We start from the raw sequence: 23,458 nt of genomic DNA on the forward strand, positions 1-23,458 counted from the left end.
CTTTGTGTTGAAATTGCTGGAAAGTAAGTTTCAATCTCAAAATATTTTATAATCTCTCGATAACCCATTAGCCATATCCAGTTTCGAATAATTATCCGTACAAATCATATTGTTGCTTCGTGGAACGAGTGCTGAGAGTCATTAGACAATGTGTCAGTGGTTTGAGTGAAAATGCGGTTGGACATTGAGTAGAATGAAACTTCAATGGTCAGACTGGTAAAAGGAGTGATTTTAAGAATGTAAAAATCTCATTGTTTTCTCATGTCACTGATTTTCGAATAGAATTTTGTGTTCATAAAACGATCACAAACTAATCGATACCACCAATATTTTAATGGATTTCAATGTTTTCCAATGAGGCAAGTTGAATCGAAGATATATGAGAAAGAAGACGATGCATCAATGTAAAGTTGAATTTGGTCAACAGATTTTCATACGGAAGGGCCACACTAAATATACCCATAGCGAATACTTGCCGAAGACATTGTTGCAAATTTCGTCTATCAACGTCTCGAATAATTAGTGTTGTGATAAAATAGAGAATGGTGAAAATTTATAATATTTGAAATAATGAGGCATTTACGAAAATTCACTTCCGATTGCAACCGTTCGGAGGCGCCCTCGGTCCTGTTCCACGGATGGGGTTCGGCACAGAAGGAGGCGGTGGGGAGGTTAAAAAGAATCAGTAGAGGGGTAGGTTTAGGTGAGTGTCGGAAGGCGGGGCGCGCGTACTCCGTAGCGTTATGAGGATGATGTTCCTAGAGGAATGATGGAGAGAGGGAGAGAGGGAAAGAGACTGAGAAAAGAGAATAAGTAGAAGAGAATAGAGAGAGAAAAATCCAGTGTGAGGCCGGCTGCCAGCCGCCCAACCTCGCTTGATGGCTTTTTCCTCGCTCGATCGCAATTAATGGTCAACCGGTTAATGAGAGAAAAATTTAAAGACGGAAAGAGAAGAATTTCCGATGAGATTTTCGAGTATCGACGACAAGAGAAAAATCAACGTTAGGCCTCCCAAAAAAAGAAGAAGCGATAGAATGAAAAAAAGTTATATCCTCGGCGCGGAATATTTTCTGACAGGAAAGCTCAAAGGGCATGATTTTTCGACACGTTAGAGAGAGAGAAGGGGGCGAGAGAGGGTAATGTTGATCGATGAGAGGAATCCTTCGGAGGACTTGTTCAGAATCGTAGCAAGTTTCGTCGAGGCGTTCAGTGATAAATCAAATTTGGAGTAATAAAAAAGAACAAAACAAAAATAGAAGAAAAAGAGGAAAAAGGAATCTGAAAAGCTCGCGAAAGGTGGAGTGACGTCTTGGCACACTCGACGCACATTTTTGTCGCGATGAAAAATTGAGGAAAGTCGAGCCGTTACGAGTGATAAGTCGCGAAATTGCGGTACGAAAGAGAGACAAAGAAAAAAGGAATAACGTTGCGCACGTTAAAATGTGCTGGAGACGACAAATCCGCGAATAGAATAAATGGAAAGTCGAGAAGAAGGAACAAAACGAAAAGGTAGCTGCGCGACAGAGGTTCTTCGTCCAGGATTCGGGGACGTATAGGCGTGTGTGTGTGTGTGCGTAAATATAGAGCCACAAGGTAAAAAACAGGCTGTGTGCATCCGAATGTACCGAATGTGGTAAAAATATGGTTGCTACCGGGAAGCTGGTGCGGTTATTGCATCGCGAAATTCTTCAAGTTCTTTCCCTTCGCTCGATATTGCCTGAACAACCTGAGTGCCTATTCCATTGTATTTATTTGCGTATTCGTCGAGATTTGACGAGATTCAATCGTGAGAAAAAAATTCCATCGCCCGATCGATTATAATAACATTTTTTTTCAATACCGCAAATAAATAATCCGTTATAGCCGTCAAGTTTTCGCTTTTTTCGTCGCTCCGCGTTACCGCGTCGCAAGCCTCATCAGCCTGGAAAAAAAATTTCGATAAGCAGATTTTTGTTCGACCAAATTTCCAAAAATTCGTGGATGTCGATAACTGTTGAACAATGAAGAAAATCGAAGAGTGCTTCGCACGAGAACGGGCTGTATAATGAAAGGGAAAGGTAAGAGTACGACTTCGAACCGAAGAAACGAATTTCCCTGCGAGTGATAAACAATGGAAAGCAAAGAAACGTCGATGTTGAGTTTGGAGGTTGGCAGCCTGACGCTCGAAGCACGTGACTCTGGAGCAGGTTAGAACAGCAAATCCTTTTTCGCAGGCCATACGAGAAAAAAGAGCATCGAGGGTATAACGATGATCTCGTGAAATTTTGGTAGAGAGGACCAAAGGCAACAGAATTGAGGCTGTCACGAGAGAGAGAGAGGAGAAAAAAGAAGCGGCGGTCTAAGAGAGAGCAAAGAGGGAGCGAGGTAGAGAGTAAAAGAGTGACGAAAAGGACTCTCGAGATACTCCGCAAGGGGGAAACGATGATCACCCAAGGACTCGGGGGTCTCGGTTGCCCGCGCCATTACTGCTACACCTATCGAAAAAATCACGATAATTTTGCACTCTTTCCGGACGGCAGCGATCACAACAACAACAACAACAACAATAATAAAAATCATAAATTCAAGGATCAAGGAAGAACAGGAGCGTCACTTTGTCTCGTGGGAAATGCGAGGTCAGGACGTCGTGCGATCGTGAACGAGAGAGCCACGAGATTTCGTGGTGACGCCAGTTGTCACGTCGACACCAAACTAGCAGCAGCAGCAGCAGCAGCAGCGGCGACGGCGGCGGCGGCATCGAACACAGTATCGACACTGCACCCTCAAAAATTCCGAAAATTTTTCAATTCAATTGGCCACGAAATTTCTCAAAATTCGAGATAAAATTTGGTTGACGGAGGACGCTGCGTAAAAACAAAAAATTAACAACGTTTCAAGAATTATGGCGTCGAATGAATTGTGACGTTACAATTCTCACCGGTTATTTCAAAGTCGTGGTCTCCTCGAGCAGAGGTTCAATGAATTACTTTGACGATTCAATAAGGCCGAGAAGAAGCGAAGAGAGAACAATGTCATCGAGACTCGAACGTGTTCGATGACACTCCTCAATTCACGGAGTCGAAAGCTCTGATGTATTCAAAACAAAAAAACGAAATTCCCCGTTTGGATCAATAATTGTTATAAATGCTGTTGAAAAAGTGAATCTTTTGTTTTCGTAGTGTGATCCATGATGGAATTTGTAACGTGATAATGAGAAACAATGAGGGAAAAATTTGATACAGGGGTGATAAACCCCGGGGTTTGTGATGAATGTTTGTGGAATTTGTAACAGTGAAAAGTGATGAAATTCAAGATAAATAATTGAGGAAATAAATTGGGTTGAAAGTGTATCTGACGGGCTACAGGGTCGGATAATGAAACTGTGTTCTCTTCTTCTATTACGCCGCGTGAATTAAAATCCTTTGATTTTCCATGGGACTCTTTGAAGTACGATCAATGCCCTCGCAGCTCGTTTTTACTCGCTCCAATCCATGGGAATCAATGATACACGAAGGAGGTCAATCCGTGATCGAGTTCCCGAGGTACGTATGCACTGCGAATGACCGCGCGTTCCTCGTGGTCGTATCCACGAGCAACGTGCTCTCCACCGTTTATTCACGAGATTTTTTTCCAACACTCTGCCATTCTCACCGCACTTTGACTCGTGCGTCCATTTTTATTTTCGACTTTTACCAAAAAATTCAATTTCTCCAAAGACTCGTTCAGCTTTGTAATCAAATGTTCGTATACAAAAGTTGTTGCGACCCACTTGAGCTGAAGGGGAATAGAGGATATTAAAGAAGGTTCCACCTCGAACATGTTCGTTTACTTTCTCATTCTGATCTTTCGTTTAATCACGAAAAGTATACATCATTCAAAATTTCAATGAAACAAATACAACAACATATAAATTTGAAGAATAAGTATGTTCGTTTTGAAAATATATATCGAAACCGTGAAAAAACCTTATGGCTGAGATGAGAAGAAAAAAAAGAGATATGAGAGGCGATCGATTACAAAAGTTCAATACTATTCAAAGTAGATACGAGGTCGAATGGACTACCGGAGTACGGAAATGTGTCGGGGTATAATTGACGGGAAGAGTGGTTAAAAAGAGGCGAGATTGTGGCAATAGAAAGACAGAGAAAAAGAAAAACAAGGGAGATAGAAGAGGGAGAGAGTTTGATTTATTGAATTTATTTACGACTAGAAGCAGGCTTCGATAACGTAGTGGGAATCCCGAATACAAGGATGAAGTTCAACAAATTTCTAATACCGATAAAGCAATAATAATAAAATTGACACAAGGGGATGGTTGCTACAGCTGCTTTTTTTGGCATTTTTACGATGTAGGGACAAAGCATGGATCGCGTTTTATCTTCAGAATGAAGTACTCCCGATAAAAATTTCATAATAAATATTCGCGAGTGCCAACGAATAAAAACAAAGCCAGAAATACGTGGAATTTTGAAAACAGGATCGAAAATATCATTTCTGAAATATAATTTATGAAAGCAGGCACGACGAGAACGAAAGATAAAATCATATAAAACGACAGGAAAGGATTTCATTCGATATTTACATTTATTAGATCGAAATGAATACCACGAGGCAAGAGTAAGTTCCATTACATTTGCATACACAGTAGCAAACTTGTAGGTCACAAAATTTTTTTTCACGTTTGTATCAAACTTTGTATTTGCCGCAAAGTTTTATGATTCTGAAAGCACAGTGATTGATTCGATTTATCACAGCCTGGTAATCCTTGAGGAGAAGTGAATTATGACAGTTAATGATAGCACAAGTATAATGATGGTAATAACGAAGACGACAATGATAATATAATAATCAGGGAAAACGGTGAACAAAGCAAATTGCAACTCGGTAAGGAAATTGATGCGAGTGTTACTATGCAAACATGTACACCGAGTACATAAAATAATGGTAGATCGTACTTGGCGCAATAACCTAGACGAATTAATGTAAGATCGTACAATGCAATTTGGTGCTGGTTGTTAGCATAATAATGTTAATGAGAGAACGGAAAAAGTACAGACCCAGTCTCGTTGTTTATAGGGCGAGGGAAGAGAGAGAGAGGAAGATTCGTTACGTCCGCTTTCGGTCAGGAGAAATAGTGAGGAGAGAGAGAGAGAGAGGAGAGAAAATAGCAGGTTATCGATCGTTCGACACTATTAGCATGGTAGTGAGGGGCTTTCTTCTGGGAGTTAAGGCTTCGAGTTGGCATATCTACCTGTGTACAAAGTTGAGCCTTAATGCTTGTTAAACGTTGGTCAATGCATTCCGGGTGCATTGGCTTGTGCGTACGACCGTGTTTGATGCTGAACCTCGCGGGCGAAGAACGGTAGAATGCGAATGAAAGAAGATAAAGAGCAGAGTGAACAAAGAGTAGTTGAAAAGCAATAAAAAGAAGAAAAAAAAGGACGAATTACGCCTCGGCAGGTTGGGACTGAAGAGAAGGTGAAAACGATAAAAAAATAATGAATACAAAAGAAACGTGTCGATTAGAAAAATGGAGAAAATGACGAGAGGCCGTGGATGGAAAACAAGAGAACAGCAAGCGATAGAAGATCGTGGTCGTTGTTCGCATAACCGGAAGTACGCTCGTGACAACAAAACGTTTCTCCTCTCTTGGTGATTCGATGCTCGCTATTAAATCGATCGATTTATCCCGCGTATCATCCTCCTGTATACGTGTCTAGACTGTACGCACGTCGTATAGCAAAAGCATAAGCTCCGTTATGTCGTTGCTATAATTAGTTGTGCCCTCGCGTGTCGGTTAAATACGTGATTATTCGGTCCGTCTGCGCTTTCTGTGCCGGGTAATTGATAACTCTGATCCTTCCCCCGTCTTCCTTTCCTCGCTCGTGTACGTGTGCTCAGAAATAAATCTATTTTTATTTCACGCCCTTATGTTTTCCTTTGCATTCGCTAATAAATGTGTGGCCAGTGTTTATGTGTGTTTACATATAAATTACTGTTTCTCTCAGTCCTTGTATACACACACTTCCTGCACTTGGGATGCTTTCCTACCCAGACTGTCCTCCCATCTTCCGGGTCACCGACTCAGTACGTACATACGCGAATGTAACAGCCTAAACGACATACGAACACAGATTTCCAGCTAACCGATTACTTAATCTCTCGAGGTCATTGAGCTCCCCCTCCAGTGACCTCGTACTAATTTCATCATGCTCAATTGCACTATTTCGGACGGTGAAATATTTGATGGAAAATCGATCTCAGGAAAAATTCATTCCCCTGGGTGATATCCCTCGGATGGAACAATGCGCTTTCGCATCTGGAGACAAATGATCGACGACGCATCCCCCTCAAAACTTATTTTCAATTACTTTTCGAATATTCTCGTTCGTGAAATGAAATTCCCGATAATCTTTTGTATTGACGAAGTTTTTAAATATTCTGCCAACAAAAAGACCGTTCGCTGGAGTAGATCGATTTTTTGAAACTCTTCTACATTTCGCGTTTCCGGTTGGAGAGCTGCTGGAAAAAAGGGCCGACGGTATTAATGAATCATCGGAGGTTCCAAGGTATGGTTATGAGATTTAAAAGTCTGTAACTTATTGGACGTATATATGCACAGTCGGAAACACGATGCACCTTGGTTTATAACGGTCTCCGATCTATATTTGTATCTCCGTTCATACCATATGTATCTCTCGGCCGAAGCTCGATGGAAACTCTGCAACGAAATATATATTCTGGCAATCGATAGCCGGCATAGGGCAACATCCACTATATAGGGGTACACCAAGAGAGACCAAGTGAGAGGGAGAGAAAGAGGAGGGAGCGAGCGAGAAAAGGATGACGAATATATAGACTCGCTTCAATGCGGTTTTTAATAAAGTTAAATTGATCCTCGAACGAGTGTGCCCCGCATTCTCTTGTACCCCTTTTCCAATCGCTATATATTTATATCCATACATATGTCGTTGATATATCGTTGTATATTGTGACCAAAGTGCACGTGTTCACGTGTCACCAATGTCCAATCCACTTATTCCAAGACTCGTCCTTAAAATTGAAAGAAAAACCTTTGGCCTATAAAACATTGAGGACCGAGTCATTCCGAGTAGTTATTGGAACATTGGTTTTTACAAAGTACATCCGATTGGTTCACATATTCATAAAAATTCGAACGGAAAAATTTGAGGAAGAAAAGCGATCGTTCGATTGGGTGGAAAAAATTATTGAAATATGCAAATTCATCATTTCCGCTATACTGGCAAAGAACGTTAGTCGAAATATTGTGTGAAAAGTGCGAGCTTTGTATGCGCGACCTTTGACCATTGTTGTTTCTTCTCTTTTTCCAGATTTTTCTCAGTTTCCCATTCGAGTCGATACCGACGATATCGGAGTCAAGGAGACGGCACTCCACGGTCGAAGGATTCGGATTGTGGGAAAAGCTGGTAGGGCTAACATTGAAAAAGGAGCAAGAGGAAAATTGTTCAAGTCCGGAAGAGCTTTGGGGATAGACCGAGGGTGAATAGAAGAGCGATCGAGAGAGAAGTAAAGGGATATAAAAAAGCTGAATCGGCGAGTGAGAAAAGAGGGGCGGAAATTGATTGTTTAGTGTCAGTGAGATCGCACAATAAAAAAATATGAATAAGAGTGTAGTAATAATATAAAAGTGGTAAATAAACAAGGAGATAAGGAATGAGGAAATAAAGAAAAAAAAAAGACAGAATAGTACTGCCTAAAGAGAAGAGGAGGAGGAAAAAATAAATTGGATCGTAATCGTAAGGTGGAACACGAAGGTACGAAAGAAAAATAATAATAATTGGTTATTGGGTGATCGGTGACAGTGTTGGCACCACCCCCTTGCGCAGGGGTGTGGGGCAAAGTGTTTCGTCATAGTGGGGGCTGGTGCTCGTCTGGCCCGTTGGCTCGCCCGGGGACTGGCACGTCGTATAACGACAGTTTACGACGGCGGGGGCCCGTTACGATTCACCGTAGCAGTGGTGGCTACCTCGGGCACGACACAGGGGTTGACCGTGGCGACGGGGGTGGAGCATCATCAGGATGCTGTTTCGACCCCCTCCACGCGTCACCCTGCCCCAACCATTAATCCAAGCTTCGTTAACGGCAACGTGATGAATCCTGGGGGCGGGGGTGGGGGCGCTGGTGGCAGCGCGATCGCCATTGCGACCACCTGCCCACCTGCCAATCGCTCTCGTGCCAGAGCCATGTCAATGAGGAGCTTACATCGACGAGTCTCGCATCCGTAAGTAACGTTCTTTACATTCTTCTCTTATTTACACTCACCTCTCTCTCTCTCTCTCTCTTTCTCTCTCCTTCTCCTTTTTATTTCAAACCTCAAAACATTTTTAACAGCATACAGAATAAATAATTTAGATGCGAGTATAGAGAGCGGGCGTATAGTTGATCGACGCGCTTTCGTACTCTATAGTTACGCTCTTTTCCGATACCTCCGGTGCATTTTTCATCTTACAAAGATTAGTTTGCGCACAGGAGCAAGCGCGCTCGATAGAATATTCATCTTGAAAGTTTCAGCATCATGGAAGCAAGTATAGATGCTATGGTTATCGTTGTTACAGTATATATAGTTTCAATCGACGCGACGAATCCTCGAAGGAATTTCATCATTTGTCGCGCGCGAGTTCCGTCCGATTCGAATGAAGCCACTTTTGAGTTCGACAAAAACGCCTACCTTGAGTTGTCGCGAAAACTGAATAGCTACAGAATATGAAAAACGAATGGGAAATAAGTGGTTGTGCTGTTAAAAAATGAAGAGCGACGGATGAGAGTCTCGTTGAATTGCTCCATTAAAGCAGCTTTCCCTGCGTGGCCTGAGCAAAGATGGCACAGACTTTCCGGGCACGACGACGAAAGGATATTCTCATTTTTCCCTTTTGTTGAACATATAACTGGCCCGGAGAGACCGAGACTCGCTCTGCTTACGAAAAAGCATGCTTCTTCTCATTTTATTTTATTTTTTCATCCTTATTCCTCAATCTCCGCATCGATCCTCTATATCCACACGCAATTTCATCCGGCAGTTTTTACCTGTTAAAATTCCACGCTTCCGTGTCGATAAAACCGCTGGATGCGGGGTGAAAGAGCGTGGTGAAAAATTGGGGTGAAAAAGGTAATAGAACAAGACTCGTGTCGCTCGAGAATTTTAGTATAGTAGAGAATAAAAAATAAAATAAAAAAATCAAGGATATCGAGGGAAAAAAATGGTCAAGGATCGTGCACGACCTTCGTCACTCAACGGTCTGTCGCTATCGTCTCGTCAGCCTCACATCAATACACGGAAACAGTGCGAGGAAAACAAAGAGAGAGAGAGAGAGAGAGAGAGAGAGAGAGAGAGAGAGAGAGACGTAAAGAAAAAGAGAACAAATTTTGAGCCATTCCTCGAAACGCGATTCAGCAATTTTCCAGATACATAAAACGCCGGAATATTCTTACACCATTGCGGCTCGCCTGGTATTTACCTATAAAACACGTTCGTTTTACCATCTCACCGTTTAACCATTATATATACGGATCTAAAGTATATAGGAGAAAATACTTTTTTCATTTGACTGCTTCTCCATAATCGCTTACGTCGATGAGATCATCAAATTCGTATTTTAGCTAACATAAGTTGAAAAATAGTATTGGAATAATCTGACAAAAAAAGATTACTTTTCGGTGAGCCCATTATGAAAAACATATTAAATCATTAGGGACAACGGACGGCACGTCGAGTTTTTGAGCTCGAGTGGGAGTGGCTGTTGGTGCAGCGCCGGAGCACTTGAGCCTACAGGGGCGGAACGAGCTTCGCCAACTCTTCACAATTTTCCGCTAAAAAATGCTGCCCTAGCGTATTTTTATTAATAAATATTTTAATAAACGTATCATCCGAGAGAAATATTCTCGCGGACGTTTTTCTCGCGAGGACAATGCAGAATCGATGAATCCTACAAATTTTCTTCTGTTTTACTACCTTAACATAGAAATAGAAGAAAAGGTTGCGTGACCCAAGTGCGCGATGATTGTCACCTGCACGAATCCGAGCTTTTCCCTAACGCAATAGAACAGCTCGGTTGAGCTTTTCACTTCTGAGCTTCGAGGGGAATATACAACACGTGTATCGAGTCTCGTGTGAGAACATCATAACGAATCGAGCCCACAAGCTTGGCCTGTTTTCGAGTTTCGACCGTAAGAAACTTATTAATAATGGCATTATTCTACGAGGCGGTTTAGATTGTTACACGATATGAATGTTGAATCTTGAGCGATGAGCTTTCTTTCAATAAATCACAAGTAATGAGTCGAACTATATTTCTGTGGGCTTACAATAAGTTATTAAACATTAAAAATAAAAAAAATTTTTTTTTTCAATGATGCATTTTTACAAGGAACAATGAACAATTGGTTTACGCTCTTGTAGAGGAGCGTAAACGAGTTGTTTGAGAAACCTCAAGTGCAATTTCGACGGGGCTTAAAAGCTTGAAACAAAATTTCTCTTGCGTGGGGATACTACGAAAAAATACGGCGCAAAGAACAGGATGGATTTGGGTCGCGAGCTTTTCGAGGGTAGGTGAACACCACATGCTATCTTCCGAATTGTTCCCTCGATCAGGAGAAACTTAAACCAGTTATATATGTACCTCGGTAAGTCTGCACGGAGCTCAAGCTTTTCGTTGGCTATCGATAACCAATTTATATGACGACGGTTTCTCTCATCTCTCAATCTGTCTCTCTTTTTCTCAACCTCACTTTTCTTTTATCACTGTTTAAATAACCACGGGAAGACAATATTTGAGGATCGATCGCAGTTAAATAAAAGTGTAACGTAACTTTGTAGTGGAATGATATTCTTATTTCTTTTATTCATTATTTATATATAGAAACACTCGATTTTTATATTTTTCGTAACACAAACTGCGCGCACAGGTATGCTCTACGCGATTTTCGGTGTCCACCGATAGTGAACCTACGGGGCCTTATCACCAACTAACGCCTTCTCTCCCTCTCCGCCATTTAATTCCGCGCCTCGATAGTCCCGGTGTCTGTAACTCGGGGCGGTCGGAAATTCTTGGGATCCCCCACCGCTAAACTCGGGCCTTTTGGCGTGAATATATTGGCTTCAACTTGATTTCAGAAAATACCATCGATACGCGTTTATGTAAGAGACTGGTGTTTTTGATAAACAACAAATTGTCAGCATTGCAATAATGAATAATGTTATCAGGCGTTGAATTTTAGTGCGAATATAAATTTGCAATTCAATATCTTCACACGTGAAAACACGCCACAACAAAATCCGCCATTAAAATTCTTGCGCAACTTTTTTTTTCATTTACGCTACACTTCTCGGGAATCTCGAGAGCTTCGATTTCCTATTCGTTTGAAAAGAATGGAAGAAGAAAAAAGGTAATATAAAACGAAGTATATTCGTCGAAGAATCGAAAGAAAAAATGAGAGAAACAGAGAGCGATATTTTGCACGGGGCTGATGCTCGTTGAAATAAAACTGTAAAATCATGACACGATAAAAAGAAACTCGTCCGATACACATCCTTTTAACGAACGTTCATTGTTCGATCTTTCGTTCAACGATGAAAAAAAATCTGGCCACGTTGCACGTTTCTAGCTTTTTTCTCATTTCAATTTTAGATATTTTCTAGGATTTCATTCCAACAATTTTGTACTCGTACAAGGAGAGTATTAATGGTAATATTTAGCTTGAAATTAACTGCAAAATTTTAAAGATTTTGCAAAATTTTCAGTTTTATAACAGTCAATATTGCAGATAGAACGTTAAAATTTATTAAATACTCCGGTAAAAGTTCCTACTTGGAACAATGAATATTTTTTCATTTATAGAAAAATTCAATTTTTCTCCCATAATAATACGATGAATTGCAGCTCGTCACGGGACGATCGTAACTCACGGTAATTTTTCAAGTTTGATTCTCCCCGTGTATTTCTTCATTTTGATTCAATTTTTTTTTTTTTTCATTTAATTTCGATTTACTCCCTCACTAATTTCCCATTAGTGTCTGATTATTTTTGTATTGTACCGGGCTTCTTCATTGTCATGTGTCCTTTCTTCGTTCCTGCTGGTTAGAGCACAAAGAGGACCACCGGCGTGATGTCTCTTTTGAGTCCGTTCGGTTTTTCGCATGCGAGTAAAACTTGAGAAGAAAAAGCAAACTCTGCTTTTCTTCTTTTCCCCGTTTCTCCTTCGCTCCTTCTTAAAAGAAAAACTGTTACGTATTCTGCCCGGAGGTTCCAAGATTTTCTTTACTTATCGACAATCGCATCTCACCTTTCAATACCTTGCCAGCAGATATATCAGTCGAACGAGAAAAGCAGTCTTATTATTGATATATAAATGGGTCGAATGAATATGATATTTTACCGATAGAGAGGGAAGCAGTGTGTGAAAAATGAAACTACTGGTTGAAAGCACCAGTCGACAGCATAATTTCGAGTTGCATTCAAATTCTTTCTTTTCATCGATACAATTGTACGTGTAATATATAGTACATTTTTTCGTCGAATAATATCGGATCCCAAAAATGCATAATAATAAATAAAATATTGAGTTTGATGAAATCCGATTTTGGTGGTTGAACAATTTTTTTATTTCTAACGCAATTGTATCGCACATGAATGGTGCGAGAGAGCCATTCTTAGCGCGGTTTTATCAGTCGACGAGACAAATTCGCTTTCATATATACCCATTTGAGAAGGTATAAGTCGTGAAAAATCGAAGGCAAATGAATAAGAAAAAAAATGCATTTAAAAGTATAAATGGATTCATGTGGCCACCGTTTGGTGGTCGCATGAAAAGTTTACCGGAAATGGGAGCCACATTGTCATGTTGTACCTATGTAGAAGGCGGTTGGTTTTCTGGTGGTAGTCTCTTGGTACGTTGCATGGTTATAGTCAGGGTCGCGAACCATCGTGAATCCGGCGTACACGCCTCAGGGGACTATGAGCGCTTTCCTTCTCTTTAGTGGTTCTCCGGGAGAGCTTTTGTGCTTCGGTAAAATTCAACCTCTCTCCTTCCCCTCTCCCGCTATTTCACCCTCACGGCGAAAACCAAACCCTCTCTCGTTTACGTTGAGCTAGCACTTGCCTGGGGGGGAGAGGAGGGTGATCAGAGTTTTCAACGCGTCAAGGCGATCTTTGTACTTCGGGGGAAAAAAACACACACTACAAAAAAAAATCAATCGTACAAAAGAGCTTTTGTGCATCGAGTGTCCTTCGATTCCTTAATTATTGTCACAAATACATCCTCGTTTAATTTCGTTCGTGCGTGCCCATTTCTGGTCTCGGTTTCACCTTGACGAGAAGTTGAAGTTTCGACCGAGCTGGCCATTGTTATCATTTGGATTTGTATCAGCGTTTCTTGTCCGAGGAATTTATATTAAGAAAATCTGACGATGTTCCGGTTGATCGAGGAGGTTCGTAAAATCAATCACGTTGATCGAGAAGCTGGAAAAAATTGAAAGTGTGGATGAGTCGATATTTGAATGGTACCATGCGTTTAAAAGTATTCTGAGATGGCAGACTTCTCTATCATAAAATCACGAAATTCTCCATTCTAACTGGAAAAAATGTGAAGCGAGAAAAAGAGGAAGAGAGGGAACGAGGATGGGTGGCGAACGAGAGAGGAGGGAATGAGTAAAACGAGGGAGGTGGTATAACGAAAGGACTCGGAGTTTCGAGCCAGGACTTTCGGCGTCCTCTATCTTTTGTTACGTAACCGTAACACAGACACACACACGCTCATACCTACAACCCCATGTGTATGTATGTGCGTAAGTACAGGGTGGCCGAAAACTTTGAAAGCGATTACACAGAGAATCGATGTGGACTGCAAAGTAGAAAGTCTTCTTTCTATCATGCTCTGAACTTTGACCTGATTCGGTAGTAAGTGATAATAATAATTAATTTACGAATTGAACGTGAGTTAACCGGTAGGCCACTTCTAAATTACAATTTTAGAGTCTCAGTTCTCTCTCTCTCTCTCTCTCTCTCTCTCTCTCTCTCTCTCTCTCTCTCTCTCTCTCTACGGTTCTTTTCGAGATCGACAGATCGGTAGAGAACAAGAGTCAAGAGGCAGATATTTTTCAACGCCAGACGTACTTTTCTCTGGTTTCATAATAAAATTATTCCTGTGCAACACCCTGTAGATGAAAAAAAAATTGTGAAGCTCGAAAGAAAAAATCTCCATGTCCATGTTGTTTCTATCTCTGTCTAACGTTGGCAGCTCTCACGAAAGTGCGCCAACGGAAAACATTCGCCAACTGGGCCTCGCGCCACCCGTGCACGGATCATCCCACCGTGGAAAAAAAAGAAAGTAGCGTCTCTCTCTCTCTCTCTCTCGCTTGCCTGCCTGACGAATGAAAAAAGAATGAGCGAAACAGAGTGACTCGGGTAAAAAAATAGAAAAGATTACCGTGTGGGAATGACCCGGGCCAACGGAATAAGGAAAATCTCTGCGTTTGTAGAGCCAGAGTTTGCTGGTGAATCTTTTGTTCATATCCGCCGAGTAATGGATACTGCAAATGGGCCAGATTAGCTGGAAATGAGGGGTGATTTGTGACAGGATTTCAAGCCGAATTAAAAGCATACATTTTTCCGTATTATCTCAAAATGATGATTTTCTTCGAAAAACGAATTTACGAATTTGAATACTCGATTGAGAGTTGAATAATTCTTGTGTATTTGTGAGAATACAATATTGAATACAACTTTAATCCTTTTCGCTTGAAATGGACCATGCATCAGGCTAGGAGCGCAATTTGACATTTATTTCACCTGGTGTGTAGAAATTGAAAGGCTCTCGGGTGAGCGAATCGAGGATCGTCGTAGAGCATATTGTTCTCGGTTTCTGGCTATCCAATGAATTTTACACTCCTCGGTTTATTACGAGCGTGTAATTATTCGAACACGTGTGTGCGGCATTAACAATTTTTCGTCGCCACCGTTCTGTATACGATCCTTCATATACGTATATAAATATACATATGGAGGCAGCAAGACGAAATTGGATCTTGCTGACATTTATCACATGCAGCAGATCTGGAATTATGCTCATTAAAAAAATAATCTCTAAAAATATTCCGTGTACAACTGGCAGGACGATAATTTCTTGGAGAACAATTATAAGCTGCTTGTCGTTGGATAATTCGGTACGAGTACTCTGATCAAAATATTCCTTCGAATAAAAGTGAATTTCGTGGTGAAAAATCAATGACGTACAGTAAGTTTGCAGCCTGATACCGATGATTATCCTTTAGTTTTGACAGCTCTACTTGTCGCGTCATGAAAAAAATCCGAGGGCACATGGCGTGCGAATGGATTCGATAAGGTGTCTGCACGAATAACTCGATGTTCGTTGAGAGATTAAGGGTGTGTAGGTGAATGGTTGGAACAAAGTGAGGCAGACTCACGTGTGAAAGAGCCATAAACATGGGCTTAACCTACTTCTCGCTTCGAAAACTCATCCATATCGTTACTCAATGCTGTGGCCCTTTAAATTTAGAATTCCATGGGATAAGGTTGACGGACATTTGGAGTCTGCCAAGAGATATAAAAATTGGAAAGGATGGAGAATGCTGGTTGAGTTACGGTAAGTAGAAAAGAGGTCAGGTGGTTCGAAACAAATTCAAACAATGCAAACACTCTTACACGCTCGAAAAAACAGTCATTTGTGTCTTGTTATTTGGGATTTGGGTATATCGGTTCACAATTTTCTTTCGAGCTTGTACTCAGCCCTGGAAAGGCTCTTGGCTGTTTTCATCCCTTTTCTATCTTATTCTTCGTGTTTGCAAAGCCTCTCTTGACAACTGAAATATCTTGAAATCACATGATAAAGAGGAGGGGAGGAGGGGGGGGAGAAGGCCTTGAAGCGTGTTTCCACGTTCGGAAGAGACTACAAACTCCGATGGTTACGATACGTTTCTCGCCTGGACAAAGCCAACTTCTGGTGCACAGAGCGAGCAAAGAGACATCTCCTCCAATATACGAGCATCTTCAAGTTTCTCTCTTCATCGTTTCGACTTTGCTATTAATATATATCCCCCGTTGTATGTACAAACGTTCTATATATATTTGTATACAAGCTAAACGATTTGATGTTACTGGGCCACAGTTATTTGAGATACGAAATTATCGTGACACCATCGGTATTCAACGAGGCAAAAGTAGCCCAACCGATAACATAACCAGCAAGCTCCTTTTTCCTCAACGTTAACAAAATCATTTTTATGTTTATCCTGCGGACGTGGAAGATATTTTCACACCATTTTCACCATCGACTTTTTTTTCACCATATTTTTTTGTTGTTCACTTATTTTATCATTTTTGCTAGGTTTTTCTTTTTCAAAAAAAAAATCGTCGTGCAATCATACGAATATAGTTTTCATTTCTCTAAAAAATATTATTCCGAGGTTCGCAAAGAGCGTTAGCCCAGCCGCCCTTCTCCAATGCGTTGTCGATCCATGTTTTTGCGCGGTGAAATTCGGTCGGTCGGTAGCATCGGGAAAAGCCAGTTAAATCTGATTTGCACACGGTGTTTGATCTTCGAGGATTTGTTGGTTCCTCAAAAGTTCTTCAGCGAATCCAGTGAAAGAATTGGGAATGACTTTTCGAATAGATACACAGGGACATGATCGATTTTCCGAAACATTGAGAAAGTTTTTGAAGCTAATACGCAAAATAGGATTTAGTATGGACGAGAGAGAATAAATATACGATCGTTCAAGCAATAAAATGAAAGGAGAATGTTCGAAGAGTACTACTAAATATGATAATGCAGTGTTACGTATACGCTGCGAGCTCACCCTCTTTTTATTGAAAATATTATCTTCACACGTAACTCTGGTGTGAATCGAGCCCTACGGAAAACCCAGTAAAGTTATTATAACAATAATAATTATTAATGTTTTATTGTACGTATAGGTTATTTTTACGGGGTAGCTGTTTCTTGGCACGATCGCTAGTTTCTTTGACTCCTACTTGCACCGTCTGCTTCGGTTCGTATCTTCGGAAGCTCTCATAAATGTCATTCGCCTGAGTCTGTATAGCAAAAGAATTTGGCCGAGTTATTAGCGAATTTATTTCTATTTATGCAGCACGCGTTCGGCAAAGATGTCCGCCGTGGCGAGGGTTTCGGAAATTGATTCTCACTATTCCTCGTGTGCATTTCCATCGCATTATTCTTGGCCATTTCCTCGGATCCAAATGTACGAGGACAGAGTAATGTCGAGCATTGCTCCCCTCTGTACTGGGCCCTCGACTCTCATCCGGTGAACTCGTTTCTCCCGAATTCTCGAACCACCGACAAACCTGTTTCTCTCGAACCGTCAAAGACCACTCGAATCCATGGAGTTAAAATTCATCTCGGTTCACGCGACAATCTTATAACATCTCAAGTTGGAAACGGAAGAAGTTTGAAAAAGCGGTACGCGCCTGAGCGTGGGCCTTAAAAAAATTGATTCAAATGAATATATTTAGAAATTTCGAAATCACGGACGTCGTCCGGCGGCGTCCGGGTACAGGCCGGCCCGTCACTTCGATTCTCGAATATGCCTGCTGCCATTCTGGACTCACATATAAATATGACATACGCCAGTTTCGAATGTGCCTGGCTATATGGGACAGCGATGATCGGAAGAGGCCTGCGTGTACTCGAGATGACATTTCGTTGATTGAACGTCGATCGAGCGACGAATTCGAATTGACGGCTATATTGTCGAGAAATATTGGTTGCTCTTTCGAAAGCATTTGGCTCTCGTTTGACCTCACTTCGTAGTTGAAAACATGAGAACAACGCGGCTCGAAACTTCTTTTCCGTAAGCTCGAACGGTGTACGAGGAAAAACTCGCGAAAAACACTTGCCTCCGGATTTTTAGCATTACGTTTCCCAGCTGTGACAGATTATTATTATTTGATGCTTCGGTTTGTCTATACGTGAATAATATTTCAGCATGGTGTACAAGCGTAATGAGGATGCTATGCATTAAAGCAATTACAATTATCGGTGGTGAGATGCGAGAAACCCCGGACGCGATCGAATTAATTACATTACGGAAAAGCGACCACGGGTTTGGAGAGGTTGGCGGGAAAATGATCGGTGTGCTGCAACAGGGCTCCCCCAAGCGTGAGAAGGCATGCACCGAGGGATGTTAACGTATAACATTATGCATCGATACCAGCATCGTGTCATACGGTTTAGGCTATTAGTACACCCTCGCATTTTCGCCAAATGAAATTGGACAAAGTATCAACTTTTTCCCCCTAGAATACTTTAACCACCATTCAGTTTAATATTTCATGTGAGAAAGCTGCGTTATATTTGTTTAGCAACTTGGACAATTGGAGGATTCGATATTCGTATATAATTTATTAGATACGTTCATTCAATCAAACATGAGAGAGAAGATATTCTTTATCACTGGACTATGAATGGTAATATAATCAAGAGTGGGAGATGCTTGTTAGATGGCCAAACGGATAGATCACTTTTGTGTTCCTTCTGCGAATATATCGCGACGGAAATATGTATGAGGAATGAGATAGCGTTCGCACGTACAAATAGCAGTGCACTTGGACAGAACACCAGCAACGCGAGAATTGATGCTGCGGATGGTCGAGGCTCGACATGGGCCAACGCATTATGTACGCTCGATACGGTCCAGGCGGCTTTGCAATATGGCTTCATTTCGGAGATTCGCTCGTGGCAAACAAACTGCGATCATGCAGCTTCTCTCTCTCTCTCTCTCTCGCTCTCTTGCTGTTACTCCAGGAGTTCAATCATTCGGCTCTTATTTACTCGACGTTTTCTCCTCTCCCCTTTCTATCAAAAAATATGTTCTCATCTGGTGTTTTTTTCCGTCGCCGCCGCTGTTTATACATGTATATATGAATTCATATTGAAAGCCGCCAAGAGCAACTTTGGTATCGAGGCGAAACATCACGTTCGTGTCTATCCCGGGCAGACACTTCCCACACACACAATTATTTCTCCGTTATTTTTTTGTGTGTGTTTTTTTTTTATTTCCACTTTTCTCGCCCTCTCAACAAATGCAATGTGCCCCTGATGAGGTTTGTTCGGGTTTGTTTGGGCTCGTTTGTGCCCGAACAAAACTTGAAGAAATTCTGCAAAATCCGATGGATCTGTTCATACAAATTTTTTGTTCAATCATTCAAATAGGAGATTGATGAGAAAAGAGGAGACAAAGTTGCGGGCAGGAGCTAGTGGAATATAAAAATTCGGTTATTTATGCATTGCTATTATTGTACACCGCGGATAAATCGATGTTAACGCAGGTCAAGTTGTAAATAATTAATGCGCAAATGTCTCATGCAACGGGGATACGTAACGACTCACACTCGATTATCGAACGATTAACGCGAGCAATTATAGTCAACGATTTGTGATTAATTGCTGGCAGAAGAAGAGAATAGTGAGCGGGCGGGAGAAGAGGTACAGCAGGAATTTCATGATCGGCGTTGTAAGTCAGCCGAGTTTTCGATAAACAGTCTGACGTAATTTAGAAACGTCTCCAGACCCCCCTCCGGAAGAAATGAAAAAGCCGAGATTTTTTGCGCGCAAGTTTTTTGCTTCCTCTCGCATTCCATCCGCGTAAAAGCCTGTCTAAAATTGGATGTGGGATAATGAGTAATTGAACGTCTGGCTCAGTCATTAACTGGGCTAATTGACCATTTGGCCAAAATCGATGTTCAAACTCGAATGAAATGAATGGTTGGTCTCTTCCGAAGTTCTAAATTACCAAGTTGTTTCTCCAATAATCTTCGATTAATAAAGCTGAATATATTAGGATTGAGCAATTTGGATTTTTCTTTTTTTTTTTTATTTTCCACAAAATATTAGACAATGAACGATGATATGCTTGGTTTGTCTGACCATACTTCGTCCTTACTACTGCAGACGCTTTTCCCGATGTTGTTCCGTACTTTTATCGCGGTTCTGCGTGATTCCTTTCGGTCCACTCGTATGTATGGTCAATCAAATTTGCACTTTGAATGCACACAGAAAGTGTTTAATTCAGGTATTGTTATGGATGTGGCCAAATCAATTATTTTCATTGGTAATATTTGTAGCGGCTAAAAAATGACAATTTTGTCGAATCGATGTGACAGTTGTGTCGAAGAAAACGAGAGGATAAAAAAAAATTTGGAAACCATGAGTCTGAAACTCGTATCGTGAGGGGGGGGGGGGGGGGGGGGCGAGATGGAGAAAATGAGTATGTCGCGGACAATTTCCGAGAGAAAAGGTAGAAAATAACGATGGTAAAGTTGTCGATACGTCTTGCAATTCGAGTGAAAGAAGAAGAGATTGAGGAAGGCTAGGCGAAAAACAGATGTGAAGGAAAGAAGGAAGAGCACAAAAATCTATATTGGAGAAAAATGTTTTTGCTCATGCGGAGCAAGAGGTATATAGGCTCGTATACAGTTTTTTTTCCTCATTTCTCACGGTCCCAGTTGTGGTTCGACCACTCCAGGGTTGTCTCTCTTCCGTTTCATGCGCTGTGTACTCGTGGAAAAAGCTGGAGGATAAAAAATAGAAAAAAAGGAAAATAAATGAAAGTGTCAGGGAAAGAGAGAGAGAGAGAAAGAGAGAGAGAGAGAGCGAGAGAGAAAGGAGCATTTGACATGCGAACTCGACAAAAAAATTCCCAGCGGTTAAAAAAGTACGATCAAGGGTAGCTCGGGGTATCGCGAGGGTGCCAAGTACACCTACAAAACTGCGAATCTCGGTTGTATTTCGTGGGGCGCGATACGCCGCTTCCTCTCGCCCGCATCAACAATTTTCATTTTTACTGACTTTCCTCCCCTTTGTAAATGCCGACTCGAGGTTCTTTCAAATCGGTAAATACTTCTATTGTGGTACTGTGGGATTTGTGAAAGAGAAGGAGCAGCATGTTCAGAACTGGGGTGAACGAAAAAAAAACTCGGGAAAAAGACAAACAAAGAGAAATGGTGAAAGACTTGATCGAGACAAGAATTGAAAGAAAGAAGAGGAAATACGATGGAGAGAAAACACTTGAAGGTATCGTTTAGCCAAAGTACCAGACAAATCGGCCAAATATATAAAGCCTATTCTTCAACTTCTCTACCCCAGTATCAGCTTCACTATTCAGTCTCCGTTACTGCGTAACGCAAAACGAAAGCACACTTGAGCTCGTTGATGTGTGCACACTGAACAATATTTATTGAAACCATTCTTTTAAAAAAAACTCAAACTTTTTCAAAAAACTGTTTCTCAACGGTTTTTTCAACGTGAGAGCTCAATTATTTTTGACGATGCTGGTGTATAATTTATCTCAATATCATTGTGAGTAGTACTTACAACGATGTATTTATTTGTCTTATAATTACGAGTATTTTGAATGACAAATAAATATTTGCTTATCGTCCCTCAGTATGGACATTCAGAACCGTGGTGAAACGTTTAATTCTCCCAATTAGTTGTTTGTTTTTCTTGAAGGAAATGAGCTGTAAAGACTTTTAAAAACCAAAGTGGGACATTCAGCGAAACGGGGATTAATTACAATCGTAATAAAACCAAAGCTAGTTTGTTTTATATACGAGCTGTTTACTCTACACCAAAAGTCCTCATTATTTTCTCGTCCCGTATTCTTCTCCTCTTCATTACTATTTTTTCCTTTTTTATTAATGTGGGAAGTTTACGCGTGTTCTCTCTCTCTCCCCCCCCCCCCCCCGCGCTTCTTTCTCTCTCACTTGCTCATCCCTCTCGTTCGCCACTTGAAGCTGAGCAATTACAGTCGAGTGCATCTTGAGACATCCGAGCCGGAATGCTGTACAAGTCTTCTTTTTCTAACACATCACAGAATCGCACAAAGACTTCTGCACCCAACCGCGAGAGTTTCGTCGCCTCGAGGGAATAAAACAGCGAAAAAGCTGTACCCTCGCATCCTCCTCCCGCCCTCTTGTCCCTCCACGACCATCTCGTGCGCGTTGTCGCATCAAAAAGGACCGAGCAATGGCATCTTAAAAGCGAAGTGACGTAGTCTGTGTAATACGAAAGAAAAGTACACGAAGAAAATTTCTAAACATATGATATTCTCTGCCTGTGACGAACGTTCATTTGCACAGGTAGGTTAATATTGAAGAAAGATGCTGAAAAATTCAAGTTCGTCTCTTTTTTCTGCTGCGTTCTCCGAGTTCATTTGACCCGCCTTTTATTTATTTCAGCGTAGAAAGCTCTCGCGGTTCGTGAAGAAGAATTTTTATTCACCTATGATTATTCGGGACGCCATTTTAATAGATCGAATTTCTCACAGCTGAAAACCTACCAATTTTTATCGATCACCGACGACGAAATATTGATTCTTCTTTATTTTTCAACTTTTGCTCTTTTCTCTCAAGTATCAAGGACTGCTGCAATCTTTGACAAAAATACAACCAAGGCTCGAGAGACAAGGGAACTTGATTTCGAATATGCTCGAGGGAGATTCGCGACACACTCGAGCGATGGATTAGTTCGAGAAAATGGTGACTCACTGCATTTTGTTGTACACTCGGACGCGTATACGTCAGTTACGACGACATTGAGCATAAGTTATTGGACCTTGAACTTCAACGAAGGATTTTCGTGATTATGAGAAATAAGCAGACTGAAACGTAACATTTAATTGTTTTTTGAAATCTCAATGACAGATGCTGAGGTTTACTGAACGAAAAAAATGTTATATTTTAACCCATACGGTGGTAGTATTACCAGATTTTCTCACCTCTCTACTACTCGGAGAGTTGAGTCTCGGTTCAAGTATCGCGCAAGACTTTTTCCATCAATGTTCGATATTACTTGGCGCGCGGACGTGCGAATAATACGGGAATATACATTCGACCTGCATCCTCGAGACTCTTTACGACGAGGCAGTTTTCGCCTTGGGTAAGAACATATTTTTAATAGCTCGAAAAGTTTTCTGGCAACGACAGGAACATTTATTGAACGGCTCGACGGATTTTGAGATTTGATTAAAATCGCTATTCGCGAGCAGGAATTACGGGCTCGGGTGTTGGATAAACACGAAAAAAAAGTAAAAAGGATTAAAAAAGGGGAAAAAATAAGAATCATTCGGATTGCACAGGGCTTCAATGAGAAGAAAAATTAAGTGGAACGATCTTCGAGTTTGATAATCACTACGCGTTGAAAGTGGAACGTCGCTTACGGGCAGTTCTCCATTTATAGTCCACTTCCGGTTGGTTTGCATAGCATAGAAAAATACCGAATGCCCTGAGGATTACGACCTACTAGACCTGGAAAGAAAAATCCTCAGATTTGAGGAGAAGTGTGTGGAGAAAAATCAGGCCGACAAAATTTATATAACACTGATACATAAATTTCGTCCATTTTGTTTATTCGTGTACATCCAATGAAAATACGCCAAGTTATTCCGTATTTGAAACAATGAGAAATA

At 41.1% G+C, this 23,458-nt stretch overlaps 1 protein-coding gene and 1 long non-coding RNA gene across 7 annotated transcripts in view; one reads left to right on the plus strand and one right to left on the minus strand.

Moving 5' to 3' along the window:
* The first annotated feature begins 2,748 nt into the window (after window positions 1–2,748).
* The window catches only part of Ih (hyperpolarization activated cyclic nucleotide gated potassium channel Ih), a 110,157-nt gene continuing 89,447 nt past the window's right edge, over window positions 2,749–23,458 (plus strand). For 4 of the 6 annotated variants that reach the window (XM_043428311.1, XM_043428312.1, XM_043428313.1 and 1 more), the window contains exon 1: window positions 8,097–8,242. In XM_043428311.1, coding sequence (XP_043284246.1) covers window positions 8,112–8,242 — 131 coding nt within the window. In that variant the 5' untranslated portion in view covers window positions 8,097–8,111. Of the gene's footprint in view, window positions 3,522–7,331; window positions 8,243–23,458 lie in introns of those variants that run through there. The other 2 variants (XM_043428309.1, XM_043428310.1) reach the window with 2 other exon arrangements.
* Window positions 12,251–14,521, minus strand: LOC122415820 (uncharacterized). Its single transcript, XR_006261987.1, has 3 exons — window positions 14,443–14,521; window positions 13,217–13,475; window positions 12,251–13,116 (listed from the first exon to the last, which is right to left on the minus strand). It is a non-coding gene; the product is annotated as an uncharacterized lncRNA (long non-coding RNA).

Source organism: Venturia canescens, chromosome 9, assembly GCF_019457755.1.
Source record: "Venturia canescens isolate UGA chromosome 9, ASM1945775v1, whole genome shotgun sequence".
Classification (NCBI taxonomy): domain Eukaryota; kingdom Metazoa; phylum Arthropoda; class Insecta; order Hymenoptera; family Ichneumonidae; genus Venturia; species Venturia canescens.